This window comes from Mustela nivalis (genome assembly GCF_964662115.1).
Source record: "Mustela nivalis genome assembly, chromosome: 7".
Lineage (NCBI taxonomy): Eukaryota > Metazoa > Chordata > Mammalia > Carnivora > Mustelidae > Mustela > Mustela nivalis.
Genome location: NC_139026.1, coordinates 103709579 through 103729868, shown reverse-complemented (window position 1 = coordinate 103729868; position 20290 = coordinate 103709579). Strand labels below are relative to the sequence as shown.

The following is a 20290-nucleotide window of genomic DNA, read 5'->3' as shown; positions in this document are numbered from 1 at the left end:
TAGACCATTCTAGAGCAAAGATGTCATCAGAGAGGACATGGAGTATCTAGCTGTCATTACACAGTGTAGATTCAGTCCTCGTCAATGAAACACAAAATAAAATCTCTAGTGGCTCCTCCCAGTTTTTAGGATAAAGTCCAGCTTCCTCAGTGTGCTCAGCTATGTTTGCAGCTCCTACCTCATGTCCCTAAGCCTCCTGTTCCATCCAGCAGAACTACCCACTTTTTTTTTAAATTTTATTTGTTTGTTTGTTTGTTTGTTTGAGAAAGAGAGAGAAGGGGGAGGAGCAGAGGGAGAGGGACAAGAAGACTTCACACTGAGTATGGAGCACCACACGGGGCTGGATCCCAGGACTCTGAGATCACAACCTGAGTCAAAATCAAGAGTCAGCCGCTTAACTGACTCTTTGCACGGGTACTGACTGGCCTCTCTCTCCTCCAAGACTTACCAAAGATGCTTCCTCTGTCTGGAATCTCTACATGTACTATAAATTTATCCCCTGTCACTCAGTAAAAGCTCTGCAAGTGTCAGGTATCACTATTATAACATCTGTCTCATTATATTGAATTACTCGTTTACTTAACCCTGTCAGTGGACTGTGAGGCTCCAGATGATAGAAATTGTCCTTTATTGTCCTTGGGTGACCAGTACTCACAGACTGGCACAGAGTAAGCGCTTAATAAAAGCAGGGCTCGATGATACTTCCCTCATCCTTCTGTCATGTCTTTTCTTCCCACCTAATATGTCTTCTTCTTTCTTCTGGGCCAAGGAAAATCACAGCCTTTCCCTCTAGCTACATCAGACCACATGGACTTTTCCTTTCCCACTCCAACAATACAGTTGGGTTCATTTGCCTCACATTTCTAACCTTCCTGTTTCCACATTTCCTTTCTTATTCCTCATGACAATCCCGGGACTGAGGAAACAGGAAAGAGGTGGGGAGGGCCAGGGAGATCCAGACAGAGGGTCAACTATGTGTAAGGCAATTTACCCACATTTTCTCTTTTTTTTTTTTTTTTAAGATTTTTTTTTTTTATTTATCTGACAGAGATCACAAGTAGGCAGAGAGGCAAGCAGAGAGAGAAGAGGAAGCAGGCTCCCTGCAGAGCAGAGCGCCTGATGTGGGGCTCGATCCCAGGACCCTGGGATCATGACCCGAGCCGAAGGCAGAGGCTTAACCCACTGAGCCACCCAGGTGCCCCCACATTTTCTCTTTTGACCTTCTAAGAATCCTTATGGAAACGGATGTCTTTATCCCTAATTCACAAATGTGAAGATTAAACCTCAGGATAAGTTAATATAACCTGCTGAGGAACACCTAGGGATTAAACGATAGGGTGGGTTTTGAACCTGGTGTCTCGGACTCTGACAGTTCCATGACATCAAGTGACCAGATTTGTCTATTAACTGTTTTATCCAAGCTGGACAAGGCAGGAGGTAACAGGTCCTGGTTTCTAGCCCACCAGATCTTCCATCAGATCACTTTGTGTGTCATAGTAAGTCTGTAACACACGATTTAACAATCATATCTTACCTTGTTGCCTGTTTTATTTATATTAGATCCCATAAGATTGGTACTATCTCTCTTTCTCCTGGCAGGAATTAGGTCATAAATATTAACCACTCTGAGCCTTAGTCTCCTCTTCTTTCAAATATCTATCTCACAGGACTGGTGTAAACATTAAATCACTTGTGAAGACATCTCACACGGTATCTGGCACAAACACTCAGGAAATACTTGCTGAACCTTAACTTCTTTTTCATCTCCTTCAACAAGTCACGCAGACCTGAGTGCCTGCCTAGGGCTCTATCAGGTCTTGTTGTCTACATTACAACGTTGGATGAGGAGTATTTCAGTGGGTGCTTGTTGGATTTTCTCCCTTACTAGCCCCTAAAAGTTTGCATCAAACCAGTCAGGATATGAGGAAAAGTGAAATACATTGCATTAGCATAGATTACACACACACTCGAACCCCGTCTGTTGGTGTCACTTAAGCCTATTTTACAGATGAGAAAGTAGAGTCTCAGGTAAATTGCTTGTAAACAGATTTGCCAGGACTCCAACCCAGGTCTTAAGATACATTGGCCTGGGCTCCTTCCGCTCCACCAAGCCACCTTGCAAAGGTCAGCCAAGTGCAAGGCTGGAGTGGGGGTAGAAACCAGACCGGATACCTTGTTGTTTCTTGCTCCTCTTCCCCCCTTAGCTTCAGAGCATGTTTCTTCTGAAGTCACAATACTTTTGCTTTGAGGATGTGCGGTCTCTTTAACGTCTTGAGTGACTGTCGCGTAGCCCCGCCCATCTCCCCATCCCACTGCCCTGTTCCAAGCCCCACCCACTGCTTTTTGCCCTGGGCCAATTAACGCCCAGACTTCACAGAACTGGGGAGTTGGCTTCCTGACCCGGCGACCAATGGTCCACTTGCTCCGGGGCGGATTTTTCGCGTCAGTTGGTCGCCGACCCCTCGCGGCCCTCCTCTCAGCGGAGGCGCGGTGGATGTAGCCGGGTGTCCGGCCTCATCGTTTCCATAACAACAGTACACAACGCCTCCTGGAGCCTTTCCCCTCTTCCAAAACACTCCTTCCTTGTCAGGGCCAAGACCCTCTCCGGAACCTCATTTTTTAGTAGGGCGGAACCAGGGTCCGAGCCCCTTAGTGAAGGATTGGGTGGGAGGGTTGGAGAGGGCGTCAGTCTGGTGCCTCAGAGGGGACGGGGAAATGGGGCTAGACAGGGTGGGAAAGTGAAAAGAAATGACTGGAGCAGGGGTTAGGGAAGGCAGGGAGGGGAGGAGTGTAGGAGGTTGGTAGGAGAACATGGTTGATGGAGGAGGCGGGAAGACCTGGGGAGAGGGGAGGTCAGGAAGCAGGGAGGCAGAGCTTCGAGAAGACAATTGGAGACCCTGTGAAGGGCAGGAAAGGCCTGGGAAGGCACCCTGAAGGGAGAGAGGTCCTTGGTGGGAAGTCAAGGTGGAGGCTGGGCATCAAAATGAGATGCTCACAGGGATAAGGAGGGAAGCACAGTTGGGGAGAGATCAGGGGTGATGGGAAGGGCACCCCGTCAGTGGAGGCCAGGGAGCTGGAGGTTGGCTAGAGCTCAGGACACATTCCTTTTGGGGAGGCGCACTGAGCTTGATCTCTCACTCCAGAGCCTTCAGCAGGGAAGAGAGATGTCAGATGAAGAGCTGGAAGACTTTGAGCCAGACCAGGACGATCTGGAAAAAGAAGATGATGAGAAGGAGACGGAGGAGTGGGAGGACTACAGGAAGGAGGGAGAAGAGTACTCAGAGGAAGTGAGAGCTGGAAACGGTGGGGTCCTAAGGCTAAGGGAGGGGTTTGGGACGAAAGGGATGCCTGACTCCACTTCTTCTTGCAGTGGATGCTCAACCCCCTCACGGAGGACATGATGAAGGAAGGGCTTTCTTTGCTCTGTAAGACGGGCAATGGACTGGCTCACGCTTATGTCAAGCTGGAGGTTAAAGAGAGGTGCGCTTATGGGGGACCAGAAGAGGGCTGAGGTTGTAGGGTCCAATCTCCTCTCTCACCCTCCTGCCTGGCTGTTGCCGCTGGGAGTCTGGATCTCTCTTACCTTGGCCAGTGGAAGGGAAGGATAGAATTTACTTTCCAGGAGCCCTGTGGGTCCCTGCTTCAGAGCTGGCCTGGGGAATTGGAGACTATGAGCGTCTGTCAGGGGGATTCCTACTGGACTGGACTCCTCCTCTTGTCCTTCAGAGGGTCAGTTCTCAGCTCTTCACAGATGGAAGCCCCTGCTCCCTGTGAAGAACCCACCCACCTTCTCTCCCCCTCCCCCACCACTCCCATCAGTCACCCTTCTCTCCAGTACAAGCCATCTCCACATTGCCCTCTGCTGTAGGTCTCTGCCAGTCCTTGCTGGATTCTTTAACTCTGGCCTCTGCTGTCTCCTAGGGACCTGACCGACATCTACCTGTTACGGTCCTACATCCATCTGCGCTATGTGGATGTTTCCGAGAACCACCTCACAGACTTGTCCCCACTCAATAACCTGACCCACCTGCTCTGGCTCAAGGCCGATGGCAACAATCTGTGGAGCGCACACCTGAACGAGCTGCCGTACCTGCAGATTGCTAGCTTTGCCTATAACCAGATCACTGACACTGAGGGCATCTCCCACCCTCGTCTGGGCAGCCTGGATCTCAAAGGTGGGCCTTTCAGTCGGGCTACACAAGAGTCTCTCCTTCTTAGCTTGGGGCCAGCAGAAGCGGACAGTGTGGTCTTGGGCTGTGCCACACAGTAATCTCCATTCATTCATTCATTCATTCAGACAGCCCTTATGATTCACTACGACATTTCTATGTGCTGGAGATGTAGCAGTAAACAAAACAAAATCCCTAGTCTCATGATGCTTACATTCAAATAAGGGAAACAGACAGCTACCAATGGGCATAATAATTAAATAAATTTATATACGATGTGGAGAGGAAATAGGTGCTGTGGAAAACAGATTAGGATAAAGGGACTGAGTAGAGGCACAGGTGGTAATTTCAAACAGGCTGGTTAGGACAAGTGTCAGTGAGAAGCTGACATCTGAGCAAAGAATTGAGGGAGAAGAAGGAGTTAAGCATGGGGGGTACTGGGCAGTCCTCACTCCCTCCTCAAAGGCTTGGATGGACATGTCCATTTGGCCCTTAGACTCCCAGACCCCTTGCTTCAGGGCCCCAGAGGTGTCAAGTCTGGAGCCGTCCCTCCTCATAGACACCTCACATTAGAGAGACAGGATGATACGGAGGCTCCTATCATTCAGGTTCTACCGCTGGAAGTTGGGACAGCTCTATGAGCTCATACCACCTCTTGCTCCTTAGGGAACCGCATCCGCAGGGTGACTGGTCTGGACCCCCAAAAGCTGATCAGCCTGCACACACTGGAGCTGCGGGGGAACCAGCTGGAGAGCACCCTGGGAATCAACCTTCCTAAGCTGAAGAACCTCTTCCTGGTAGCTCACTGGGTTAGAGGGTGGTTGGTAGAGGAAGAAGGCACAGCTCGGGGCTGAGGGGTGGGGGGCAGGGTGCCTGGCTTCTAGTAGGCTCAGCTATTAACCTTACCATCATCATGGGCATTTGGTATCATTTACTGAGCCCTTCCTACTTTGTAGGGCTGATAATACATAACACATGGGAATAGAGACAATTTGCTTTGATACAGGTAGTAGTGTAACTTACAAATATCAGACTAGAGAAGCCACCTGAATGTTAAGTCTTTTTGGCTCTTGAGCCTCTCGATTCTAGGGTGGTGCTGAAGCCATTTCTGCTCAGTGGAGCAGTGGGGCACATGGGCTTTGGCGTGGGTCAAAGCATCTCCTTCTGAGTCAGAGGGGGCTTTGGTGGGATGGGGGGTGGTTACTGCTGACATTTCTCTGGACTGGCAGCTTCTCCTAGACTTCTTTCATGTCTACCCCCATCTCTACCCACTTCCACTCCCCTCCTGCACCCCTGCACTGCCACTCTTACATTTCCCGCGTCTCTGACTTCTCTTCCCTGTCCCTACTACCTTCTCCCGATCTCTGTGCTATATCCTGGGGGCTAGGCCCAGAACATGCTGAAGAAAGTGGAGGGCTTGGAGCACCTAAGCAATCTCACTACCTTACATCTTCGAGACAACCAGATTGAAACGCTGAGTGGCTTCTCCAAAGAAATGACATCACTGCAGTATCTCAATCTGAGGTATTCACCCCTTCCTGGCCCCACCTTGTCCCTGCACTGGACCAGGAGTGACTTCTTCTTTTTTTTTTTTTTTTTTAAAGATTTTATTTATTTATCTGACATAGAGAGAGATCACAAGTAGGCGGAGAGGCAGGCAGAGAGAGAGGGAGAAGCAGGCTCCCTGCTGAGCAGAGAGCCCAATGCGGGACTCAATCCCAGGACCCTGAGATCATGACCTGAGCCGAAGGCAGAGGCTTAACCACTGAGCCACCCAGGCGCCCCCAGGAGTGACTTCTGACCCCACATTCCTCCCTGGTCCCAAAGCCCCAATCCTAGCCTGCTCTTAGACTCTCCTCTCATCCTCCATCCTGGTCTTTTTTTTTTTTTTTTTAAAGATTTTATTTATTTATTTGACAGACAGAGATCACAAGTAGGCAGAGAGGCAGGCAGAGAGAGAGAGAGGAAGGGAAACATGCTCCCTGCTGAGCAGAGAGCCCGATGTGGGGCTCCATCCCAGGACCCTGAGACCATGACCTGACCCGAAGGCTGAGGCTTAACCCACTGAGCCACCCAGGCGCCCCTCCATCCTGGTCTTTAGCCCTCCTTTCCTTACTGTGTACAGCCTCGGACCCCTGAATCTTTATTCACTCAGTCCACAGTTACTGAGAACGTGCGACATACCAGGCTTGGTGCTGTAATCTGGGAACATCTAAAGGAATCAGAGTTGGCCCCTGTTTTCAAGGGATTCACAAACTGGCTCCAACTCTCTTTTCTTGGTCCTATTCCATGTAAATTTTCTCTGCCCTTCTCCATCTCCTGGACTCCCATTTCCCTTCCCATTTCCTGCGCCCTACTTCTCCTGAGCCCTACTTGTAAGAGATGGCTTCCTTACTGGTATAAAAACACAAGATGTTCTCATATTTGAGAAGAGAAGAATATTTGAAAGAAAATCTCTAGATGGAAAGGCACTGGGGATTGATCGGATTGGGGGGGTGGACTTTCTTTCAGTAACCCTTGTCCATTGGAGGATTTTATGCGTGTTTTTTTAAGCAAGATGGAAGGTAACTGCCTCTTTAGTCAACATGGCCAAATCTTCAAAACTGGCAAAGGAAAGAGAACCTCCAAGATGGTTGCATCTTGGAGTTCCCAATTCCTGCCATGGCTCCTGGAGAAATCTCTTGTTAATTAGTTCTGCTGTGTTGGTCTGGTAGAGTTGGCAGGGGTGGGGGGGGGGTTGCTCTTTTCCTATTAATAATCTAGACAGAGAAAACAGGCCCTCCTCAATGGCTACTAACTGGGGTTGTTTGGACATAAGTGTAGGGGAGATGCCCCTTAATGCCTGGGAGATGCCTCTGGGGCCAAAGATGCTAGATCCCTAGCTCCAGGCTCCTTTCTGAGGGAAGTACCAACCTAGCACCCACCGCCATGAGCTCAGATCCCAGTTCCTTCTCCACTGGCCTGGGTCCTGCTTTCTAACCTTTGATTAGGTATGACTGATACACAAGCACTTTGACACTGCAAGGGAGATATCCCCCCTCCTCTCCAACTAACTAACGAGACAGGATTGGTGACATAGCTTTGCTGCTCCAAAAGGAGAACTACGACCAGCACGTTACCAAACAGACTGTGGCACTCATAGTGTTCTGGAAGGGCTGAGGCAGCACTAGAGTAGGGCTGGACAGCCCTGCTCTGCTCAGGTTACCTGGCTATGCAGATCAAGCCAATCCACAGAGGCAGTGTTTCTAGGGAAACCAGAGCCTGGTGAGAGATTCTCCCAGGGGATTTCTTCCTGGTGGTGGGGCCCCCAAAGCCCATTAATCCCCCTGGGGTGAATCCCTCCTGACCACACCTGGCAGGGGCAACATGGTGACCCACCTGGGGGAGCTAGCCAAGCTTCAGGACCTGCCCAAGCTGCGAGCCTTGGTGCTGTTGGACAACCCGTGTACAGATGAAAACGACTATCGCCAGGAGGCCCTGGTGCAGATACCACACCTCGAGCGCCTGGATAAAGATTTCTTCGAGGAGGAGGAGCGGGCTGAGGCTGAAGAGATCCGTCAGAGGTTGAAGGAGACCCAGGAGGAGGAGGCTGAGGCTGAGCATAACTCCGAACTGAAAGTGCCATCCGTGTAGCTCTTTGAGCCTCTGAGGATGGTGAGGAAGCTGACAAGAGAGGCGGGAAGAGGAGGCCAAGGGTCTGTCAGCCCAAGCCAGAGAAGTTGCTATAGGAGGAGGTGGTTGAGGAAGGAATATGGCGAGGAGATCCCTTGGAGAGACCAGGCTTAGGAGTTAGGGGGTGTCTTGGGGTGGGGAGGAAGGACCAGAGGGACTTGGGGGGAGCTGAGAAAAGGCTTAGGAGAATACTTTAGGAGAGGAAAGTTAAGGGAGAGAATTGGGGTGGCACGCAGAGATGCCCATGTGCAGCAGCCACACACGAAGATCAGCTGGAAAGGACCGGTCTGGGGTGTGGTGGTGGGGGCGCTGGGGGTGGAGGGTGGAGGTGGTGGTGAAGGATGGGAGCTGGGCTGAGGAGAGGAGGCAAGGGAGGAAGATTTTGCACTAAAAATCTGAATCTAAAAATAACAGGAAACAGGGATGAGGGGAAGAAAGGAGGACAGGATAAGGCAGAAAGAGAGTGAGGTGACCAGCCCAGGGGAGTGTCGTGGCTGGGCACTCTGGAAGGGGGCACAGGAAGCAAGGGGAATGCAGTAGGCCCAGGGGCTTTCCTTCCACCCTCTTCCTCCAGGAGATCAAAGACACTGGCCCTAAGACCTAAGAAGACTCCCAGAGAGCAGAGCTTCCACATTCAACCCCTCATCTTGAGACAGAGCATGCATGGCTTCTCTTGGCCATGGGAGAATTCACAGCCTGCTGCCCAGGCTCTGTAATGGGCACCTGGGCAGCGTCTGGGTGGGTCGGATTCCTGATCCCTGCCTGGAACCTGTGTGTGTGTGTCTGGGGGGGAGGGGTGTGTGTGTGGGGGGGGGGGGCTGCTCAGGCAGGTGTAGGGGAACCAGGCCGGGATCTGCCCAGAGGATGCTTGCAGAATTGGCTGCAGAGGAGCTGCGGAGGCGGAGGGGTGTGTGAGAAACAGTTTGGTTTTCAAATAAAGAGACATTTTGATACTCTTGTGTCTGATTGGGGTTGTGAGACACCAAGTCTGTCATAGGCTTCACTGGTGTGAGGCTGTGCCTGTTACTTTCCAGGGGAGCGGGGCGTGGGTGTGAGCGCGCGTGGGTGTCGGGCCTCTGGGCCTGGGTCGCCCCCGCCCCCCCCATTTCTCTTCTCCCGGCCTCCCCCCATCTCCCCCATCGGCCCCCCACCCGCGCTCCTACGTGCTTCTCCGCCGGAGGCTCTGACTCATCGGGGGCTCCGGGTCACATGCGCCCGCCCGGCCCTATCGGCGCCTCCCCCCGCCCGCCCCCCGCCCGCCGCCCGGGAGCCGCAGCCGCCGCCGCCGCCGCCACCACTCCCGCTCTCTCTGCGTCGCTGCCGCCGCCGCCCCTGCCACCGCCACCGCCACAGGCTGAGTCTGCAGCCCCGAGGTGAAGCCCCGGCTGGCCCCTGCGCCCCTCTGGGCCCCCTCCCCTAGCCACCGTGGCCCCCCCACTTCCCCGGCCGCCCTCTCCCCTGGCCTGCGCGCATCCCTCGCCCCGCGGGGCGCTGCGCACCTGCTCCATCCTCCGCACCTCCCCCGGGCATCCGCCCTCCCTGGCCTTCTGGGACCGCTCCTCTCGGTTTCCGGCTGTTGCCCCCTCCTCATCTGAGCGCCAGGCCTCCCTGCACCTGTTTCTAACTGCGCCTTTCTCTACCCTTGTCTGACCCTCTCCCCACACCTCTTCGCCTCGGGTTCTGTCCATGTTAAGTTCGGGGTCTTCACGGGCCGTGCATTTTTATCCTAGCACATCCCCTGGCTTTGCATCTGGGGAAACGTCTTCTCCGATTCCTCGGCATCCCTAGACTTCAAGACTCCCTTCTCTCCCACCCCCACCCCCTACCCCCTTGCCTCTCTCCTTTTACATTACCTCTCGATGCTGCCCCGGGGAGGGATGGGAAGAGGGGAGAATTTGTCTAGAGGGTGGGAGATGTTGGGGAGGAGGGTGTTGGGGGCTGGGGAGGATGGGCCCAGCCTCGCCTCTTCCCCCAGATCTCTTCTCCCTCCCCACTCAACTCCCAAGGACTGAGGGCTTCCCCAGAACCCTCTGGCCAGACTTCTCCACTGTACATCTCTTGGGAAGAGAAGGAATGGATGTTTGGGAGAGGGACTAGGATCTTGGAATGGGGGTTGTAGTGTTAAGTTAGGGTGGGATGTGGACTCTGGAGGAGAGGCCCAGCTACCCAGACAGCTCATCCTCTTCTTGGATCTAAGGAGAAATGCAAGCCTGGCAGCCATTACACTCTGAGATCTGGGGAAACCCCACCAGTGGGCTGCTGGAGCTACTGAGGGGGCAAGGGAACCTCTCCCAGGGCCCCTCCCTCCTCACTGCAGTGTCCTCCCTTCTCACCGTTTGATCCTCCCCCTCCCCCCACTGCAGTGACCTCCCCTTCCTCACTGCATTGACCTCTCCCCATGGGGTGGGGGGGATCCCTTCTAAAGGCAGGACTGCAGCCAGCTCCTCCCCACCCCCCACCCACTGCAGTAACCTCTTTCCCATCCCTCCCAGCCTCTGGTCCCTCCCACTGATCAGGCTCCACCTCTCTAAACCTCTTATCTTTCTCCCTTTCCTTCCACCAGAGATCTCAGCCATCATGTCGATAGAGAAGATCTGGGCCCGGGAGATCCTGGACTCCCGTGGGAACCCCACGGTGGAGGTGGATCTCCACACTGCCAAAGGTAGTGAGCTTGGCCTTGGGTCTTCCCACAGCCCTCAGTCAGGGTTTCCCCTGGCCCTGGAGGGGATGACGCCTTGATTCCCAGTGGGGATGGGATGCTGAGCCTGGCTTACGAGCCTGGATTGTGGGGGTTGCATCCTCCCTGTCCAGGGGAGCCAAGATAGGCCAATCTGTGTGTCCTGTTTCAGTGTATGAGGTATACTGTTCCTCTGCACGTCTGTGCATGTACCGGGCATGTGGGCATGTGTGTGCTGACAGCATAGCTTCATGTCTGTGGGGTCCTCCTTGTGCATGTGGGACCTCAGCTGCACAGATGAGGAAGCCACTGACTCTGTGTGTTGTGTGTGTGTGTGCATGCGTGTGTGCATTAGAGAGCAGTGTGGGGATGGGACTGGATGTGGCAGGCAGTTTGGAGCTGGAAGGCTGAAGGAATCCCTAGGCCCCTGAGTATCCTTCTGTGCCCCTCCTTATTTCATGTTCCTCTCCCAGGTCTTTTCCGGGCTGCGGTGCCCAGTGGCGCCTCCACTGGGATCTATGAGGCCCTGGAGCTGAGGGATGGGGACAAACAGCGTTACTTAGGCAAAGGTGAGGCCCTTTCTCTTTTCCAGGTTCTCCCAGGCCTCAGCTTTATACTTACACCAGTTCCCAACCCCCTTTTTGCATGCCTTCCACTTCTGGCCCCTTCCACCCTGACGCAGTTGGGCCTCCCTGCCTCTCCCCAGGTGTCCTGAAGGCAGTGGACCACATCAACACCACCATCGCTCCTGCCCTCATCAGCTCAGTGAGGCCCACTCTTTGCTGGGGGCCAGGGAAGGGGGGGTGGGCTGGGGCACTGGTGGGCAGGACCACGGTCCCGAAGGAATCTTGGATTAGGGGAGAAGGGATCCAGGGGAGAAAGGTCCACCTCTTGGGAATCATGGTTACCAAGGAAGGGTGGGAAGACTCCTTTACTGCTCCCTGCCCCTGTGGGGTTCAAGTTCTCTAATCCAGACAGACTGCTCTCCCAGGAACCCTGGCCAGAGGGAAACCTGCCTTAGGGCCCAGCCTCCACACTGGCCTGGGGTGATGGCGGTTCTGCCCACAGGGTCTCTCTGTGGTGGAGCAGGAGAAGCTGGACAACCTTATGTTGGAGCTAGACGGGACTGAGAACAAATGTAAGCTGGGCTGGGCGAAAGTGGGGAGGCGGGAGGGGGAGGACGTGTGGAGCACATAGTGTGGAGCACTATGGGGGCTTCCTTAGGAAGGACTGTCAGGAGTTAGCCCAGCTTCCATTCTCCTCCCAAAGCCAGAATAAGAGAAGATGAATTTAACTGCAGTGGGAGGGAGTGACATTAGACAGAAGGAAGAACTTCCTTGCAGCATGAAGAGGGCGAGCTGGCAGGAGATAGCCTGTGGTCTCGGGATGCTTAGAAATAGGTGGAGCTCTCTGCCCTTTCCCATCACGTCGTGTGTGTTGTGTGTGTGTGTGTGTGTGTGTGTGTGTCCCCGCTACTTTCAGGGGAGCACTGATGAGGTATTGCAGGAATGGAGAGGGAGGAGGGGGTCTCCTTTACTGGCTACTTTTGGGAGTACAGGTGGAGGCTGGGGCTCGAAAAGATAGGGCCATTTTTGTTCAGTGCCTTCCTCTATAATCTCCCAGCCAAGTTTGGGGCCAATGCCATCCTGGGTGTGTCCCTGGCCGTGTGTAAGGCAGGGGCAGCCGAGCGGGAATTGCCCCTGTATCGCCACATTGCTCAGTTGGCTGGAAACTCGGACCTCATCCTTCCTGTGCCGGTGAGCCGTGCCTGCCCTGCCTGGGCCTCTCCCGGGGGTGGGCGTTGGGCGGGGAGCATGAGACCTTGTGAGGAATGATGGGGGAGAGTGGATTGAGGGAGCTAAAGAGAAAGGATGGGGGCAGGAGACTTTGAGTCTGGGAAGTGGGGGCAGACACTCTCGGCTTAATACTCTTGGGGGTGGAGGAGGGAAGTGCTCTGTGAGTTTTCTGTCCTGTGCCCCCCCCAGGCCTTCAACGTGATCAATGGTGGCTCTCATGCGGGGAATAAGCTGGCCATGCAGGAATTTATGATCCTCCCAGTGGGCGCTGAGAGCTTTCGGGATGCCATGCGCCTCGGGGCAGAGGTCTACCACACACTCAAGGGCGTCATCAAGGACAAGTATGGCAAGGATGCCACCAATGTGGGAGATGAAGGCGGCTTTGCCCCCAACATCCTGGAGAACAGTGAAGGTGAGGCCAGGAGCCCCACTCCCTGCTTGAAGTTTCACTCTCTCCTAGGACATCAGGAAGGGCCACACACTTCACCAGGTCCTGGCCTTTGAGCTAGCTCCAAGAGGTACCAGTACTGGAACTGGGTCCCAGAAGAACTGCCACATTCACATGCAGGCCTAAGAGGACAGTCTTTACCGGCCCAGCTAGATTTGTTATCTATCTATCTATCTATCTATCTATCTAGTTTAAGATTTTATATGCTTGAGAGAGAGAGCGTGTGCACGCATGAGTGGTGGGAGGGGCAGAGGGAGAGGGAGAAGCAGACTCCCCATGAGCAGGAAGCTTGATGCGGGGCTCTATCCCAGGACCCCAGGATCATGAGTTGAAGACAGACGCTTAACTGACTGAGCCATGTAGGCGCCCCTTGTTAGCAACTCTAAGTTCTTACTGGAGGCCCTGGAAATGCTGGGAAGTGGTCTAGGTGCCTTGTAGGATCCATCCTGGACTTGAACTTCATAGGACTCTCAGTTTGATGAGATAATATCATACTCTATGCATTCTATTCTAAGTCTGACCCATTTCCACCCCAACCTCTCAGTGAGCCTCGAAGATCCCTAATTTTTCTCTGCCTTGGCAAGAGCTGTATGGTGAATAAAAACAACAGGAAGTGGCCGAGAGTTCAGGTTCTGGGGCCAAATTGCCTCTATTTGAACCTTGACTTGAAGAGTTACTGGCTGGTGATCTTTCTTACTTAACTTCTCTGTGCTTGTCTTTCTTTTCTATAAAATGGGAATAATAACGGTATCTACCTCTTAGTATCATTGTACTTAGGTGACATAGTTAGCCCTCCATAAATGATAGCTATTTACAAACAACCTGATACGAACAGAATTGCATTCCTCTGCCATCTTAGAAGATGGCCTGCCCTTCCCAGCCCTGGGGAAGACCCCACCAACAACTGTAGTCAGGTTTCTCCCCAGCAATAGTCCTCCACTGGCGCTCTGAATTTCTTTCTTACTCTCATTCCTCTTTGCCCACCCTTCCTGCCGGTAATCTCACTATATTCCATCCCCAGCCTTGGAGCTGGTGAAGGAAGCCATCGACAAGGCTGGCTACACAGAAAAGATTGTCATTGGCATGGATGTCGCTGCCTCGGAGTTTCATCGTGATGGCAAATACGACTTGGACTTCAAATCTCCTGCTGATCCTTCCCGATACATCACTGGGGACCAGCTGGGGGCCCTCTACCAGGACTTTGTCAGGGACTATCCTGGTGAGAACAAGGGGTGTGGGAGGAAGGGCAGCGTGAGGGTCAAGGGACAGGCAGGGATGTGTGGGACAACTCTGGACTGTATGTGGTGCTGTTAGGTGTCAGGCAGAGATCTAAGAAGAGCCTGAAAATCAGGACCGAGGGCGGGGAGGAGCCCGGTCCTGAGACCAAGAGCAGAGACAAGCTTTGTAGGTAGTTTAACTTTGCAGGTACCCATGGTGAATCTGTTTTATCTATTTCTGTCCTAATTAAATTCATGCGTTCCATAGTTACCAGGATCACAGGGAGGGCTTTGGAAGGAACCAGTGGCAGTGAGAGGTTGACAGGGCCCAGCAGGGAACTTGTATGTGTCAGTGTTTTTTGTTTTGTTTTGTTTTTTAAGATTTTGTCTATTTATTTGACAGAGAGAGAGAGGGAACACAAGCACGGGGAGCAACAGGCAGAGGGAGAGGGAGAAGCAGGCTCCCACTGAGCAGGGAGCCCCATGTGGGGCTCGATCCCAGGACCCTGGGACCATGACCTGAGCTGAAGGCAGACGCTTAACCGACCGAGCCATCCAGGCGCCCTGTGTCAGTGCTGTTGTTGTTGTTGTTTTTTAAAGATTTTATTTATTTATTTGACAGAGATCACAAGTAGGCAGAGAGGCAGACAGAGAGAGAGGGAGGAAGCAGGCTCACCGCTGAGCAGAGAGCCCGATGCGGCACTCGATCCCAGGACCCTGGGACCATGACCCGAGCAGAAGGCAGAGGCCCTAACCCACTGAGCCACCCAGGCGCCCCTTTCAGTGTTTTTGACTAAGTTGTGGATGCTGAGTGGACCAGCAGGCGCTGTGAGAGTAGAACAGAAAGGCTGACGAGGAGCCAAATTACCCTCTCCAAGACTTCAAGGGCTATGACCCCCGCATGGAGGAAGCTGGTTTCCATTTCCCTGAGAGAGACCAAGAGAAAGTAGACATAAATGCAGAATGAAGGATTTCTAATAGCATTGAGGAAAAGCTTCCCAAATGCAAAATGCAAGAGAGTGAGAGTCTTTTGAGAAAGACTCTGAACCATTGGGTTTTTTGGAAGGTTTTCCTTTTTTTTTTTCCTTTTATTTTCTTTTAAAGATTTTATTTGAGAGGGAGAGAGCATGGGGGGTGGGGGAGCAGAAGGGGTGGGGGAAAGAATCCCAAGCAGACCTCATGCTGAGTGTTTGGAGCCCGATGCAGGGCTGAATCCCACAACCTGGAGATCATGACCTGGGCCGAAACCAAGAGTCAGACACTCAACCGACTGAGCCACCCAGCTGCCCCTGGTAGGTTTTCTGAAAGAATCGAGCTGAGAATCGGGCAGGCTTATCTTGGAGGCAGGGAGGCAAGGATAGGCAGGCTCAGTTAGCCAGGGGAATCTATCCATTTCAGGGAGCCACAGTGGGGAGGTGTTCCTGCCTGATGCAGAGCCCCTCTTGCTCTCTCTCCAGTGGTCTCCATTGAGGACCCCTTTGACCAGGATGATTGGGCTGCCTGGTCGAAGTTCACAGCCAATGTAGGGATCCAGATTGTGGGTGATGACCTGACGGTGACCAACCCAAAGCGTATCGAGCGGGCCGTGGAGGAAAAGGCCTGCAACTGTCTGCTGCTCAAGGTCAACCAGATCGGTTCGGTCACTGAAGCCATCCAAGCGTGAGTGTCCTCTGGCTCTTCCTGACCCAGCAGCCCGTTGCTACAGGAAACCTCCGGCCAAGTGCTCCCAGCCTTGTCCTGGCACAGAGGCTGAAGAGAGTGGGGAACCTGTAGTCACTTTCCACCCCATGCTTTTTGGCTCTCCCAAAGAGCTTTGTGCCAGACCAGTGTTGGGGCTGGGAAGGGAGTACCCTGCATGAGGGGCTGGGGGTCAGTGCTGGTGTGTGGCTGCAGGTGCAAGCTGGCGCAGGAGAATGGCTGGGGGGTCATGGTGAGTCACCGCTCTGGAGAGACCGAGGACACGTTCATCGCAGATCTGGTGGTGGGACTCTGCACAGGCCAGGTGAGTGCAAGGGAGAGCTATGTGCAGTTGATGGGTTCTGGTCAGGTGGCTGGGTCTCTCTCTTCACGTGTTTTCGGGTGTCAGGGGAATGTCAAAGGAGTGTTAAGTTTTCTTATAGGAGACGGAGGGGGCAGCCACTGAGCTGCTTATCTTTGGGCACATTTCAGATCAAGACTGGAGCCCCGTGCCGTTCGGAGCGTCTGGCTAAGTACAACCAGCTCATGAGGTGAGGATACCAGGGAGCTGGGAGCCCAGGGCCCAGAGGGTTAAAAGCTCTGTTTGCTCACCATCCCACCTCCAGCACCCAGGGCCTGGAAAACAGTAGCTATCCAGAAAATACTTATTTTGGAATGATGGCTTTACTGATCAGTGGCTCCCATAATCATGTGGGAATGCCCATGCTTGGGCCAGGACATCGAAGCAGCTGCTGTGATGGATTTGGAGGATAGGGGACCCCCCTGGAAAAAGAAGCAGGATCCTCTCTGCTTCCCTGACTCTTTCCTCTCTGGCTCCTCTCTCTCAGAATTGAAGAAGAGCTGGGGGACGAAGCCCGCTTCGCTGGACATAATTTCCGCAATCCCAGTGTGCTGTGATCCCTCTCCTTGCCCGGAGACTAGGAACCCCTTTGCCACTCTCCTGGAACCTCCTTCTTCCTGTTCTGCTCTGTGACATCTCTCCCCGGACCCCCTGCTGACCTGCTGCACTCTTCCTTGGCTTGTCCAGCCCCAGCTGTGTGCTCTTCCCCCTCTGGGTTCCACACTCTCCACTTCTCTGTCCTTTCTATTCTCTCTCCTCAAAAACTGGCCATGGAACTGAGGATTATAAGGGAGTCCATGGAAGAACAGTCAGGGTCTGGGAAGGGTGCATCTGGGTCGGTTGGTGAGGCGTGTCGAGAGGGGTCGTATGTCACTGTGTGTGTCTCTTCCACCTGTCTTCCATGTTGTGTAGGAGTCAGGAGGCGCGGCCAGCCAAGGTGGAGGGGCATGCTGGCGGCATGATCGTGCCTTGCCCAAGCTCTTAGTGGATTATTTATTCATTTATTTATTGTTCATTTGTCTTAATCAATTCCTCATTTCTCCCTAACTCCAGTATTCAAACCTGGCCTGACAGGAAATGAGTGTGTGTGTGTGTGTGTGTGTGTGTGCGCGCGCGCGTGCGCGCGTGATGTGGCCAGAGATTCGGGGATGGCCTGGGGCTGGGAGGTCTTGCTGGAATGGGAAGGGTAACAGAAAAGGGCCTTGCTCATCAGCTCCTTTGTGTCCACCAGCCCTTAACCGAAGCTGGCTTGGTCCAGAGGTAGGGCTGTGGGCCCGGGGGCTCTTTCCCCTAACTCTCTCCTCAGCCCCGGCTTCCCTGTTCTTCCTCCAGCTGCATCAGAGAAATGTCTCACTCCCCTGTGCCACATTCCACAGTTGCCACCACCTCTGTGGTGTGGAAATGAGCACCACCATTAAAGTCTGAATCACAGTGCTTTGTTGTGTCTGAAGAGTCTTACTCTAGTCCGTTTGAGAGGAGAGAAGATGGAGCACCCGGAAGTTGGTGAACCTGCATAGCAGAGCTGGGGAGGACCCCAAAAGAGGAGGAAACCGAACAAGTATGACTAAGATGATGGCACTGGCTACCTATCCCTGGCCAGGTGGGGACCCTGCTTCCCCTGCCTTGCCAGCAGAAGCCTGGCCTCAGGACCGAGGCAAATGAAGGGTTCTCAAGTCTGGAGTCTGAGCATTCCTAGAAGTGTCAAAGATTTTGTGCGTGTGCGTTTTTAGGAAGAGGGGTTCAGAGTGTTCTCAGATTCCTGTAGGAGACCAAGCCATGGACTAGAGAAGTTCCTATCTAGGCCTCTCCCCACGGGCCATTCCGAGCTGCACCAGCACTGAGTGGGCATCACCTATGAGATGGGGAACTAGGGAGAGAAGAGTGGAAGAGTGGAACCAGAGGACACAGAGAAGGGTCTGAGGAAATGGAGTCTTCTGGTAAACTGGGGAGTCAGAACCACAAGTGCTGGGTTGGCCTGCATAGGGCCCCCACGTGCTGCTGGAGACCCACTATCACTCTTCAGCTCCAAGGGGGCCCTGACTGACTTTGACTGGGGCCCAGCAACCACCCAGGGGGAGAAACCCTCTCCTAGGGCTGGGACACAGAACAGTCCCAGCATGTAGGGACTACACATGGGGAGTTGTGGCCACTAGAGGGAGGCAAGGTTCCGCTGGACGCCATACTCCCTCTGAGCTTGGGGTGGGATGGGAGGAGTTTCAAGGTTGTCCCCTCTGTGGGCCTCCTGAAGTGCTTCTGCTCTTGAGTTCTGGTCCCGTGCTCTCTGCCACTCTGCCCAGCTCCAGGACTAGAAGAGGATTTGTTCCTGTATGGGCGAGACCCATTTCTCTGTTCTTCTTTCTGTGTCACTGACACCTCAGCCATTTTCAGTTCAAAGAGCTTCTTGCCCCTGTTCCTCTATGCCTCTTAATTTCAGTGTGGACATATCATCTTTCCATTTTCTCCTGTCTCCTGTCACCCCTTTCCATTTCCCTTGGGGCACACTGTACTTTTCTCTGGGCCTCTCGGTTTTCTCTGGGGTCCATGATAGCCATCTTTCTTCTCCAACTCCTGGACTGACCAGGACTGTTTTGGACCTCTGCCCTTTACTCCCTCCTTGCTAGGTGGCCTTCTCTGGCAGCCATGCCCACCCCTAGGACCCCCCCCTCCCCCGCTCCCGCCAGGTACCCGGTTGGATTGGGTTACAGCTAGTTGTCTGGGCCTCCCAGACCCCTCTCCCCACTTTCCCTTTGTGCCGTTGCCTAGATACCAGTGGGTTGTGGGGGGCTGGGGCCATAAAGGGAGCTGGGATGTGTGTTGGTGGGGTGTGTGTGTGTGTGTGAGATGTACCCCAAAGCTGAGTGGGGAGTCTGGTCCTCAGGTCAGAGAGGAATTGGAGGTGGTAGACCCTGGCTTCTCTGATGCTTCTTATCTTCCATTCCTACCTCTGCCTAAATTTTTCTTTTAGGCTCAGGTGTGTCACCATCCTAGCCTATCCCTCAGTGGTTAAAAAATAAGAGAGAACAGTTCAGCCTAGAAGGGAGACCGGGAAGGGCCTGGGCCATGGGCCCAGTGGGAGACTGCACTGAGAAGTGCAGAAAGAGAGGAAATGCAATGGAGAGTGAGGAGGAGGAGTCTTGGAACAAAGTTGTGGGGGTGGGGAGAAGGAGCTGGGGCCATTCTAGGGCACTGAGGAAGGGAGGGCAGGGATCAACGGGGAGAAGGAGATAGGGAGCTGGCCTGGTCTCTGGAGGGCCCTGAGGGATAAAAAAGGTGGGCATGGGGTAGAAAAGTGAGTGGCCAATACAGAGGCTTTGCAGAAGAGTGGTGATTCACTGCTAGGCCACAGAAGCCTTCTGGCTCGGGTTCTCCAGTGCTTTAGAATCTGTTAGAGCTTTTTGGTAGTCCCAGAACCTGGCTGAGCCTGGTCCAAGGAAATATGAGGCAAAACCCACTGAGTTGCTACAAATCCAACCTCCTTCCTTTCCAGAAGCCTGGTGGGAGCCTACCATTCAAGGCCCATCCTTGGCCTCTAGCTGGCTTGCCCCCTCACATGCCCTACTCCCACCCCCAATCTGGAGAATTAGTAAAGGCTCCCAATCCAGGCTCCCGCTCCAGCTCTTCCAGTTTCCCAGCCCGCCTCCCTCCCATTCTCTGGCCTTCCCAATCTCAGCTGCCAAAAATCACCCAGTGTCTTGGTGTCCTTTGTCCTGGGAGATGTTGCTGTTTGGTGTGGGGCCAGGGAGACAGCCCAGAAGAAGACACTGGTGGTGGACTGGTGGGGGTGCTAGCTTCAGGCTGCAAGACTGGAAATGGCTGGCCGGCTGACAGGGGGAGGGTTGAAGGAAGAACCTGTGGTCTGGGGGTGGTGGCGATTGTCTCCACAGTAGGAGGGCTGGGATTGGGGGATCAAGGTACCTAGGGATTTGTCTCCACCTTGAGCCTAATCCCCACTGGACCCCTTCCCTGTGGCCCAGAGTACAATCTGTGATGACTTGGAACAGGTTTGAGAAGGAAAATGGAGCCACCAATAGGCATAAGGGCCTGAAGATGGTGCCCCGCTCCTATAAATGAACCTCTTCCCTACACGGGGGTGCTTGCCCTCTCCCATTTCTATCACTTCCTTCTACTGCTTTCCTTCCCATCTCCACTCTGGTCTTTCCCATCTCTGACCTCCCTCCATACTGCCACCAAAGGCCTTGTTTATCTTACATTTCCTTCTAATCTTCTTTACCCACTTCCCCCTCTGCCCCCACCCCACTGTATCCACCTTTGT

At 53.6% G+C, this 20290-nt stretch overlaps 2 protein-coding genes across 4 annotated transcripts; both read left to right on the top strand.

The window, feature by feature from the left end:
• The first annotated feature begins 2547 nt into the window (after positions 1-2547).
• Positions 2548-8794, top strand: LRRC23 (leucine rich repeat containing 23). 3 transcript variants are annotated; one of them, XM_082742603.1, is made up of 8 exons: positions 2548-2638; positions 3144-3287; positions 3371-3480; positions 3922-4175; positions 4836-4966; positions 5557-5693; positions 7529-7823; positions 8416-8794. In XM_082742603.1, exons 2-7 carry the CDS (start codon positions 3165-3167, stop codon positions 7800-7802), a joined length of 1029 nt encoding a protein of 342 aa, XP_082598729.1. In that variant the 5' UTR covers positions 2548-2638; positions 3144-3164; the 3' UTR covers positions 7803-7823; positions 8416-8794. The 3 variants fall into 3 exon arrangements, with proteins under 3 accessions (XP_082598729.1, XP_082598730.1, XP_082598728.1); XM_082742604.1 differs by having other exon boundaries at positions 2555-2622; XM_082742602.1 differs by lacking the exon at positions 2548-2638 and having other exon boundaries at positions 2946-3287.
• An 11-nt stretch (positions 8795-8805) lies between these two features.
• Positions 8806-17451, top strand: ENO2 (enolase 2). The gene is made up of 12 exons (XM_082742601.1): positions 8806-9214; positions 10405-10503; positions 10992-11087; positions 11225-11283; positions 11587-11656; positions 12142-12275; positions 12504-12726; positions 13784-13981; positions 15437-15638; positions 15873-15981; positions 16149-16207; positions 16505-17451. Exons 2-12 carry the CDS (start codon positions 10419-10421, stop codon positions 16572-16574), a joined length of 1305 nt encoding a protein of 434 aa, XP_082598727.1. The 5' UTR covers positions 8806-9214; positions 10405-10418; the 3' UTR covers positions 16575-17451.
• The last annotated feature ends 2839 nt before the right edge of the window (positions 17452-20290 follow it).

Excerpts from the sequence above, each read along its gene's own strand:
- ENO2 (XM_082742601.1), top strand. The coding sequence starts at position 10,419 with ATGTCGATAGAGAAGATCTGGGCCCGGGAGATCCTGGACTCCCGTGGG. Across the intron at positions 11,088-11,224 it reads ACAGCGTTACTTAGGCAAAG|GTGTCCTGAAGGCAGTGGAC; the intron begins GTGAGGCCCTTT and ends GCCTCTCCCCAG. Across the intron at positions 12,276-12,503 it reads ACCTCATCCTTCCTGTGCCG|GCCTTCAACGTGATCAATGG; the intron begins GTGAGCCGTGCC and ends TGCCCCCCCCAG.
- LRRC23 (XM_082742602.1), top strand. The coding sequence starts at position 3,039 with ATGGGAAGGGCACCCCGTCAGTGGAGGCCAGGGAGCTGGAGGTTGGCT. Across the intron at positions 3,481-3,921 it reads AAGCTGGAGGTTAAAGAGAG|GGACCTGACCGACATCTACC; the intron begins GTGCGCTTATGG and ends GCTGTCTCCTAG. Across the intron at positions 4,967-5,556 it reads AGCTGAAGAACCTCTTCCTG|GCCCAGAACATGCTGAAGAA; the intron begins GTAGCTCACTGG and ends CCTGGGGGCTAG.